Raw genomic sequence first — 10,984 nt, 5'->3', positions numbered from 1 at the left:
TCTCTTTTTTCTAAAGACTTATTTATTTCTTCATGAGAGACACAGACTGAGAGAGAGACAGAGACACAGGTAGCAGAGAAGGAGGCTCCTTGCAGGGAGCCTGATGTAGGACTGGATCCGGGATCCTGGGATCTCGCCCTGGGCAGAAGGCAGCGCCCAACTGCTGAGCCATCCAGGGATCTCAACAATATTTCTCTTTGTAGAAATAAGAGGAAATTGCTTCTCTAAAGGCAAATTTATTTATTTATTTATTTATTTATTTTTGAAGACTTTATTTATTCATGAGAGACACCGAGAGACAGAGAGGCAGAGACCCAGGCAGAGGGAGAGGCAGGCCCCCTGCAGGGAGCCTGAGGCGGGACTCGATCCCGGGACCCCGGGTCACGCCCTGGGCAGAAGGCGCCGCTCAGTGCTGAGCCCCCCAGGGGTTCCCAAAGGCAAATTTATAAAGTGAACTAAGCATTGGTGGGAAAATGTAATTCGCACTGGGTGCAGCTTTAAGCCTGGCTGCCACCAAGCCGGGCGTGCACTCCCGGGTGACTTGTCCCCAGCCCAGAGCCAGGGCCTGCGGCTCGAGATCGCCAGCCTGCGCGGGGAGCAGGCGCGGGAAGCGGAGCTGGCGCCCTCGGGGGACAGGCTGTGCAGCGGTCCCCACGGGCCGGCGGGGGTCCAGGACGCCGGCCCGGCCCAGGTAAGAGCTCGTCTACGTGGGCGGGCGGGGCCCCGCATAGAGGCCGCTGCGGGGGGACGGGGGGCAGCGTGTCCCAGGGTCCCCCCCCCCCGGGCGCCCCCCTGACCTCGGCCTTCCCGCCGCAGCCCCGGGACCCAGGGGACCAGGGGGACAAGACGCTGGCGCAGGTGGTAAGTGAGCTGCAGGCATCGCAGGCCGAGACGGCGCTGGAGCTGGAGAAGGCCAGGGACATGCTGGCCCTGCAGCGCGCCATCAACGTGTGTTACCAGGTGTGGGGGGGGGGGGGGGGGCCCGGGGGGGGGCACCTGGGCGGGCACCTGGGCCTGGGAGCCCGGAGGGGCCCTGATGACAGCCACTGGGGACCGTCATCCTAAGGATCGATCAGCACAAGTGGTCCAGGAGGAGCCTGTGATGAGCCCAAGACCTCTCCTAGCTCAACCTGCCTTGTTTTGTTTTTAAAGATTTTGTTTGTTTGTTTGAGAGACGGAGAGTGAGCGAGCCAGAGGGACAGAGAGAGCAAGCGCAAGTGGGGTGAGGGGTGGAGGGGGAAGCAGGCCCCCTACGGAGCAGAGAGCCTGTTGGCTGGGCTGATCCCAGGGCCCCGGGGTCATGACCTGAGCTGAAGGCAGGTGCCCACCCCACCAAGCCCCCCAGGCCGAGTGTCCCTTACGCCTCTAGGGCCCCCTTTCTGTCTGGCTCCTGGATGCTTGCTCCTGAGGCACAGCTCGGACGTGGTTTTGTCTCAGGAGGAACTGGAAGCAGTGATGACGAAAGCGGACAATGACAGTAAGGATCACACAGAGACACTGCAGAGGCTGACCCGCCTCCTGGACCTCAAGAGCCACCGCATCCGTCAGCTGGAAGGTATATTGAGAAGCCGCGGCCTGCCACTACCCGGCAAGTGTTAGTCCCTGCTCTCACCTGGACCCGTCACATAGCTGAGGCCCGTGCACCTGGTGGGAGGCGGCCTTTTGTGTCTCGGCATGGACACGTCCCTCCTGCTCTTTGTCCTGTCGTCCGTGGTGTTGTCATACATGGTCAGCCGCCGCTTTCCCCCCGCGTGTCTGTGTCCTCCTCCAGTTTCTCAGAAGAATGGCAGAGGCCCCGCAAGGCCTGAGCCGGTTTTGAGAATTGAGGGCAGACGGCCGTTGGCCCCCAGAGTGGGGTGACCCCCGCCCCCTCTCCAGCCCAGGCCCATAGAGACGCTTTATCACTTGGCTCTCACCGTCCTTTTCTGTGATCCCTGAATTCTTTGCTGTAGTTCGAGGATGTCGAGGCGACAGGGCAGCTGGCCGGACACTTGTGCAGGGTGCGGCGGGCCGTGCTGGCGGTACTTAGCGCAGTGCCTGCCGACCAGGAGCGGGTCTCGGCCTGGCCTGCCCGAACAGGGGCTTTGGTATTAGACCCAGTTGTCAGAGACCTGACCTACACTAGACCAATTCACCAAAGATCATTATTTAAGGAGTAGCATCTTTTTTTTCAAGATTTATTTATTTTTATTTATTTATGATAGACATAGAAAGAGAGAGAGAGTGAGGCAGAGACACAGGAGGAGGGAGAAGCAGGCTCCATGCCAGGAGCCTGATGCGGGACTCGATCCCGGGACTCCAGGATCGCACCCTGGACCAAAGGCAGGCGCCAAACCACTGAGCCACCCAGGGATCCCCCAAAGATCATTATTTAAATCAGAATATTCATTAATAAAAAAAAGAATAATTCATTAATTATTTTTTGGTAGTGGCTGTTTTGTTGCTGCCATGAGACCTTCTGAAACTGCTCTTCAGGGCAGTGCTCCCCCTGGAAGGCAGAACCAGTGAGCAGGTTACAAAGGAAATCCTCCCTTGGGCTGAAAATTCTCATCAGATTCAGGGTCTTTCTCCTGGGACAGTGCAGGATAAATAAATACTCTTAACTACTTCTGAAGATTCATTTGCTTTAACTTTTTTTTTTTTTTAAGATTTTATTTATTTATTCATGAGACAGAGAGAGAGAGAGAGGCAGAGACCCAGGCAGAGGGAGAAGCAGGCTCCATGCAGGGAGCCCCATGTGGGACTCGATCCCGGGTCCCCAGGATCACGCCCTGGGCCGAAGGCAGGCGCTAAACCGCTGAGCCACCCAGGGATCCCAATTTTTTTTTTTCATTTGCTTTAACTTATAGGTCTTTCATTACTGGTAAGATCAAAGAGTTTTTCATATGTTTAGCAGTTATTTGTATTGTGTCTTTTGAGAATTACCTATTTCTGTCCTTTACCTGTTTCTTGATAGCATTTTATTCATTTGTAGAATTCCTTTATATGCTGAGATTATTGGCCCTGTGTCACATAATGCAAACCTTTGAATCTATTTTAGTTATGTTAACCTTATCAATTAAGAAACCATTAGTCTAATCTTTATATTCCATTTATTTTGGGCAGGAAGACGTTCTGATGTGTTCAAAATATTTTTATTCTACAACATTAACTCTTAATATAGGACTTTCGCCAATGACACATTGTGACCATTCAAATACTCCCCAGTTTGAAGCAAACTATATATCATAGTTTCTGATTGGTTGGACATGGCAGGTAATGCACAGATTTGGTACATGTCTATATGTCTACATCCCATGTCTACCTCCCTACATGTCTTTTCATCCCATTGCCAATATTTTCAACCTATTTCCAGTAAGTTTCCTCTCCAAATTTTTATTCCATTACTCTTTGGCTTACAGTGGATTGGTTGATTGATTGATTTTTGCCTTCTTATGTTAAAACCAAATTCTTAACAGAATGAAGATCCTTGTGACTGATCTGGCTGGGAGGGAAACCACTTCTTGGTGGACTCTCATGTAATAGGCACTGTGACTATAACTTGGCATTCTCTTGATGGCCCGTATCCCAAATTTTTGGAAATACTCGTATTTTGTGTATCTAGTGCTTCTCTTGGAATTAACAATTAATTCATAGGACCTTGCTATAAAACAATGACATCTGTAGATGAAACTGTGTCTCCAGTGTTTTCCTGAACTTAGCATTTACTTTCCAATCAGTCATTTTGTACCTTATCTCTAAAGCAGGCCTTGGGTTATTTGGCCCTCAGAATTCATGCTCTTGCTTTTTCCTTTTGAATTACATAGTGTCTCAAAATAATCAACAATTTGGACTTTCATCATGATTTTTATTCTCCTTCTGTCCAACTTATTTTACCCTAAGGAAGAGCTCTCTATGCTTTAATGGATAGGCAGTTTTCTTTTCCCTCTAGAACAGCTCAAAGATGTGGTTTATGGGACTCGACAGTTGTCATTATGTCTGGAAACACGGCCAGCTCATGGAGATGAGGATAACGTGGACATTTCTCTACTGCATAAGAGTGAGAATCTTTTTGAACTGCACATCCACCAGGCCTTCCTGACATCTGCTGCCCTGGCTCAGGCTGGAGACACTCAACCTACCACTTTCTGCACCTATTACTTCTATGACTTTGAAACCCACTGTACCCCACTGGCTGTGGGGCCACAGCCCCTCTATGATTTCACCTCCCAGTATGTAGTGGAAACGGATTCCCTTTTTTTGAATTACCTTTATGGGGCTTCAGCTCGGCTTGATCTACATCAGGCTGTAGCCAGTGAGCACCACACCCTTGCAGCTGGCTGGATTTGCTTTGAGAGGGTGCTGGAGACTGTGGAGAGGGTCCATGGCTCTACCATACTTACTGGTAAGTGCTGTCAGCTTCCCACAGCTCCCGGGACTAATGTGGAGTTTCCCAGAGTCTAGAGTTGCTCTTCTGGTGGTTTCCCATCTTCTTCCTCTGCCTTTATTCTTAATCTTCACCACACCATCTGTATCCTCCTTGCCTTTCCTACTCTGCTATCCAGGAGCTGGTGGAGAAGATTTCGGGGTGTTAGAATACTGGATGAGGCTGCGCTTCCCCGTAGGATCCAGCCTACAAGCATCCAATAAGCGAAAGAAAGCTCAGGCCTATCTGTCAGCCAATGTGCCTGGAGCTCGGGAGGCCCAGGAGGATAAGGTGAGAAAAAGGATGTGCCCATGCACCTCAAAGGAGCCTCAGCCACGAGCTCATGAGAACAGCGCAGTCTTCCATTCTCAATACTTGTTCGTTGAATGTGAATGAAGGAGAAAGCCTGTCATTCCACAACTAATCCAGATTCTTCCCTGGTCAAGCTTGAGTTTGAAATGAAAGCATACCCTTGCAGCCAGCTGCCCACCCCGCTATGAACAACATAGCTTCTCCGTTCCCTTCTCTAAGATAAGGCTTGAGGGCCAGCACCTGTCTGGGTGACTCTGCCTGAGCCAGTCTGCAGGCAGGGGAAGGTCCTTAGGTTCCTCTGCGCTCGGTCAGAATTCAGCACTTCCTGGGGTCAGAGCTCGTCCTCCTCGGGGTGCTGGGCTTCACGTGCGGCAGTTCTCTCAGGCTGCCCTTTTCCTTCATCCAAGACCAACATCTTTCCAGTCCAGATTGGAGACTTGGAAGCATCAGAATGAGCTGCGGGTGGAAATCATCAGATGCCACGGCCTCCGGAGTCAACGGCTGGGAACCCAGCCCAGTCCATACGTCATGTACCGCTTCTTCACCTTTTCTGACCACGACACTGCCATTATTCCAGCCAGTAACAATCCCTACTTTAGAGACCAGGCTCGATTCCCAGTGCTTGTGACCTCTGACCTGGATAAATATCTGAGGCGGGAGGCCCTGTCTGTGTATGTTTTTGATGACGAAGACTCAGAGCCTGGCTCGTACCTTGGCCGAGTCCAAGTGCCCTTGCTTCCTCTTGCACAAAACAAATCCATTAAAGGTGGGAGTTCAACGTTATTACATCTTCATGCTCTCCACCCAGTGTTCCCTTCCTGTCCTACTTTTCTTTGATTACTTGCTTGGAACAGTCTCTCTTAAAAAACCTGCTAAGAGGATTTTAGAATATGGTCAAGAGCAATGGAGCAGAAGACTTGGTGCCTCACTAATCCTATGGAAACATTGGCTTCTGCTTTTTTTTTTTTTTTTAAAGCAAGATTCTTAAGTCCATACATCCATCTCTGAACAAAAAAAATTTTTAGTGCTACTCAGTATTTGTATCTACTTAAGGCCTATTGTTTCTTAGCACCTGACTAGATATCAGATTAAAGCTGTGTCCTTAATACTCTCCCATAATTCTCTTGCTTCTTTGAAGCACAAGTTAAATTTCATGCTGCATCATGACAAAGGCAAATTTCTTGGATCCTTTTTCCTCTTTTCCTCCGCTATGGAGCTGAGGTGAACTTAGGAAGGGTCAACTCTCTGGTTCCAGTATTGGGAGTGTGAGGCAGGGGTGTCTGTGCTCTCATTAGTAAGTATGGATGGGTAGAGCCAGTACCAACCATGTTTAACAAGCTTCTGGATGTGTGAGGCCTCTTTCCTTCCAATACCACAAGAGCTAAAAAAAAAAAAAAAAAAAGCCAACACTTTTGCTCACCTCATTCTTTGCCAAAAAGAAGAGGCAATATGGGCCATCTGTTAAATTAATCAATGTTACAAATCAGAAATCTGGCATTTAGGGATCCCTGGGTGGCGCAGCGGTTTGGCGCCTGCCTTTGGCCTGGGGCAAGATCCTGGAGACCCGGGATCGAATCTCATGTCAGGCTCCCTGCATGGAGCCTGCTTCTCCCTCTGCCTGTGTCTCTGCCTCTCTGTCTCTCTCTGTGTGACTATCATGAATAAATAAATAAAATCTTTAAAAAAAAAAAAAAAAGAAATCTGGCATTTAGAAAAAGCCATTTTGCTGAAGTTTTTTTGGCTTTTGTTATTTTAGAAATAGGGACCACTTCAGTATATATATATTTTGTTTTGTTTTGTTTTTGGTACACCTAAGGCCTAGCAAGCATTAGGTAACAGCAATAATCATGTAATCATGTTTATTGGCCAGGTGACTGATAACAAGCAAGATATACCTTTCCATACATCTTTATCTTTTGACTGTCTCTTCCTGAAACCTGGAGATACCCATCTTCCATCTTCCCCTACAAATATTCTAAGTGAATATTAATATTTACTGCTATTTTATGTTATTTCTGAATATATTATCATCATGCTTATGTAATGGATGTTAATGACAAACAAAATATGGGAAAATTCAAAGTGGGGGAATAGATAAGGTGCTGATAAATACTTACCTACTTCACGTGATCAGATTTTATTAATGTCTGTGTGTCTCTCAGGTGATTTTAACCTCACTGACCCTGCGGGGAACCCCAATGGATTTGTTGAAGCACAACTGGACTGGAAGTCTTTCTACCAACCCCCAGAGAGCTTCCTGAAACCAGAAGCTCAGCCTGAGGAGAACAGCACCAAGGACAGTTTAGAGAGCTCATCTAAAGAGGTAAAGGCTTCCTTTTCTCCCCAGGTAGCAGATCTCCACCGATCCTGTGAAGCATATTTGAGGAAAACAGTATTAAAATTGTAGTATAAGAAATGCCTTCTGTGAATGCCATGTGTTCTGCAAACTTATTCTGCATCCCTCGTAATGCATTAGCCTACTGAAGAAGCAAAATCTTGGGGTTTTTTTGTGGGGAGAAGAGAGAGATGGCATCTCCCAGCTCTGTGGCAGGAGAGGCACGAAGTCTCATGCTAGCTCATAAATCCCTTCCTTGAGTATCAAGGCTGTTAAACTCTTTTTTTTTTTAAATTTTTATTTATTTATGATAGTCACAGAGAGAGAGAAAGAGAGGCAGAGACACAGGCGGAGGGAGAAGCAGGCTCCATGCACCGGGAGCCTGATGTGGGATTCGATCCCGGGTCTCCAAGTTCGCGCCCTGGGCCAAAGGCAGGCGCCAAACCGCTGCGCCACCCAGGGATCCCAAGGCTGTTAAACTCTTATCTGGTAAGGCTGTCTCTGATCCTTCTATATAGGACCAGATGGCATTTGCTGAGATTCCCACCGAAGCTGGCCAGTATCAAGCTAAGCAAAAACCTCCACAGGTGGGAGAAAGAAAGGAAAGGGAACATCAGGTTGCAAGCTACTCAAGAAGAAAACATGGCAAAAGAACAGGCATCCAAGGAAAGAGCAGAATGGAATATCTTAGTCGTAACATCTTAACTGGAAATACATTACAAGTAAGGCCTTAGAAACCCTGCAGAATTAAAATATGGGTTGTAGTGTCTCCAGATATATTATTCTCACGTAGAAGCAGACATCTAAGATAAGCAGTAATCATGGTTCTTTTGTGGCCAACATGTGTTTCAAACATATGTAGTTTAGGGACGCCTGGGTGGCTCAGCGGCTTAGTGCCTGCCTTCGGCCCAGAATGTGATCCTGGAGACCTGGGATCGAGTCCCACATCGGGCTCCCTGTGTGGAGCCTGCTTCTCTCTCTGCCTGTGTCCCTGCTTCTCTCTCTCTCTGTGTGTCTCTCATGAATAAATAAAATCTTAAAAAAAACCAAACATATGTAGTTTAATAAAACTCTGAACTGTTCATTTTATTTATTTATTTTTGTTTACTTCATTTTAGTGTAATTTAGTTCAATAGTTTATGGACTCTGCAATTTATGCTGAGAACTTTACCAGTCCACCTCAACTGTAGTCAAAATAAGTTAAAAAAACAAGTATTTATTGAACACTTATGTGTTTAATACTCTCTTTTCTTCATTGGAAACATAGATTAAAGTTACTATGTAGCACCTAAAAATATATATATGAGATTATAAATATATGTAATCATATTATTTAATCATATAATCTTTTATATGTTATTGATTGTATAATAATATTAGCATATAATTATTAATTTTATGAAATTATTATAATTATACTATATATAGAGTTGACTTTTTTTTTTTAAGATTTTATTTATTTATTCATGAGAGACACAGAGAGAGGCAGAGACACAGGCAGAGGGAGAAGCAGGCTCCATGCAGGGAGCCCGACGTGGGACCTGATCCTGGGACCTGATCCTGGGACTCCAGGATCATGCTCTGGGCCAAAGGCAGGCACCAAACCGCTAGGCCACCAAGGCGCCCCTAGAGTTGACCTTCGAATAACATGGATTTCAGCTACATAGGGTCAACTTATACATGAGGGTTTTCAATAATACAGTATTATAAATGTATTTTCTCTTCTTTATGATTTTTTTCAAATTTTTATTTAAATTCCAGTTAGTTAACATATAGTGTAATATTAGTTTTCAGGAGTAGAACTTAGTGATTCATCACTAACACCTAGTGCTCGTCACTACAAGTGGCCTTCTTAATACCTACCACCCGTCTAGCTCATCCCCCTCCTACCTCCCTCCATCAACCTTCATTGTTTCTCTATTGTTTGTTCTCTCCTGGTAAGAGTCTCTTATGGTTTCCTTCCTTCTTTTTTTCCTTCCCAAGCGTTCATCTGTTTGGTTTCTAGAATTCAACATATGAGTGAAATCATATGGTATTTGTCTTCCTCTGACTCATTTCATTTAGCATAATACACTCTAGCTCCATCTACATTGTTGCAAAAGGCAAGATTTCATTCTTTTGATGGCTGAGTAATATTCCATGGTGTGTGTGTGTGTGTGTGTGTATATATATATATATATATATATATATATATTTTTTTTTTTTTTTTTTTTTTACCTCTTCTTTTTCCATTCATCAGTCAACGGACATTTCAGCTCTTTCCATAGTTTGGCTATTACTGATAATCCTTATGATTTTCTTTTTCTTTTTTTTAAGATTTTATTTATTTACTCATGAGAGACAGAGAGAGAGAGAGGCAGAGAGAGACACAGGCAGAGGGAGAAGCAGGCTTCCTGCAGGGAGCCCAATGTGGGACTTGATCCCAGGACTCCAGGATCATGCCCTTGGCAAAAGGCAGATGCCCAACCATTGAGCCACCCAAGCATCCCCTTATGATTTTCTTTCTTTTTTTTTTTTTTAAATATTTTCAAACTTTTATTTTATTTATTTATTTATTTATTTTTTTAATTTATGATAGTCACAGAGAGAGAGAGAGAGGCAGAGACACAGGCGGAGGGAGAAGCAGGCTCCATGCACCGGGAGCCTGATGTGGGATTCGATCCCGGGTCTCCAGGATCGCGCCCTGAGCCAAAGGCAGGCGCCAAACCGCTGCGCCACCCAGGGATCCCCCCTTATGATTTTCTTAATAATTATTTTCTTTTCTCTAGTTTCTTTTATTGCAAGAATATAGTATATAATACATATAACATACAGATGCATTAATCAACTGTTTATATTATTGGTAAGGTTTCTGCTCAACAGTAGGTTATGAGCAGTTCAGTTTGGGGTGGAGGTCAAAAGTCATACACAGATTTTTTTTTTTCATACACAGATTTTTGATGCCCCTAACTCCCATGTTGTTCAAGGGCCAGCTGTAATTATATTTGTTGTCTGTATTCTAAAGCAGGTGAACTACACTGAATGGAAGTTCTCAGGACTGAAGAGCTCCATAGATGATGGTTTAAAAGATCAGCAAAAGGAAAAGGAAATGACGTCATCTCATTCAGTAGCGATCCAGAAAGAAGCCCTAAATCCTGTGAATGGTATTGTCTTTTTAAAATCTCATTTCCTGTTTAATCATTGGATTGTTTTATCAAGCCAGTTATTTACATTTTTTTCTTCTTGCATTGCTAAACTTTTCATGGAAAATTAGTACTGAAGATTCTAGGCTTAGTTTTATGTTACAAGTGCCCTGGTTAGACCAACCAAGGCTGGAATTCTCAGAATAGCTTTCTATGTATTTAAAGCTAGTTAGCGGGATCCCTGGGTGGCGCAGCGGTTTGGCGCCTGCCTTTGGCCCAGGGCGCGATCCTGGGGACCCGGGATCGAATCCCACATCAGGCTCCCGGTGCATGGAGCCTGCTTCTCCCTCCGCCTGTGTCTCTGCCTCTCTCTCTCTCTCTGTGACTATCATAAATAAATAAAAGTAAAAAAAAAATAAAATAAAAAAAAATAAAGCTAGTTAGCCTGCCAGTTTGGTTACCTAGCAAGTATATCCTGTGAATTATGGTTACGAAGATATAGGAGAAGGAATGTGATGGCTTATTTGTGATATCGATCTAATTTTTTTTTTTTTTTTAATTAAGGCAAGGCTTTTTTGTGTTACGGTGAAAGGTAGAAATGATTTCAGGTTATGGTATGGGCAAACCAGATAATTCAAACCAACTCTCTCATTGAGGACAACTAAAAAGCTAAAGTTAATATATTTTTAAAGATCTTAACATTTCTTAAAAAGCATTAAATAGTCGATAAGGAAGAATTACTTACCCTCGATCAGGGACATGATTGAAGCTCAGAGAGGTGAGATGGAACTGCGTCAGCCCTGGGACATT

General features: G+C 45.2%; 1 protein-coding gene across 2 annotated transcripts in view; it reads left to right on the top strand.

Moving 5' to 3' along the window:
* The window catches only part of RPGRIP1 (RPGR interacting protein 1), a 42,248-nt gene that overhangs the window by 3,180 nt on the left and 28,084 nt on the right, over window positions 1-10,984 (top strand). Inside the window, exons 2-10 of one of the 2 annotated variants that reach the window (XM_041738867.1) lie at window positions 552-691; window positions 817-960; window positions 1,438-1,588; window positions 3,932-4,384; window positions 4,545-4,696; window positions 5,141-5,483; window positions 6,880-7,064; window positions 7,571-7,774; window positions 10,057-10,195. In XM_041738867.1, the coding sequence (XP_041594801.1) occupies window positions 552-691; window positions 817-960; window positions 1,438-1,588; window positions 3,932-4,384; window positions 4,545-4,696; window positions 5,141-5,483; window positions 6,880-7,064; window positions 7,571-7,774; window positions 10,057-10,195 (1,911 nt within the window). Of the gene's footprint in view, window positions 1-551; window positions 692-816; window positions 961-1,437; window positions 1,589-3,931; window positions 4,385-4,544; window positions 4,697-5,140; window positions 5,484-6,879; window positions 7,065-7,570; window positions 7,775-10,056; window positions 10,196-10,984 lie in introns of those variants that run through there. The other variant, XM_041738868.1, reaches the window with a different exon arrangement.

This window comes from Vulpes lagopus, chromosome 23 (assembly GCF_018345385.1).
Source record: "Vulpes lagopus strain Blue_001 chromosome 23, ASM1834538v1, whole genome shotgun sequence".
In the NCBI taxonomy this organism is placed as follows: Eukaryota; Metazoa; Chordata; class Mammalia; order Carnivora; family Canidae; genus Vulpes; species Vulpes lagopus.
Note: the sequence above shows the minus strand (reverse complement) of the source record. Positions and strands in the feature narration are given on the sequence as shown.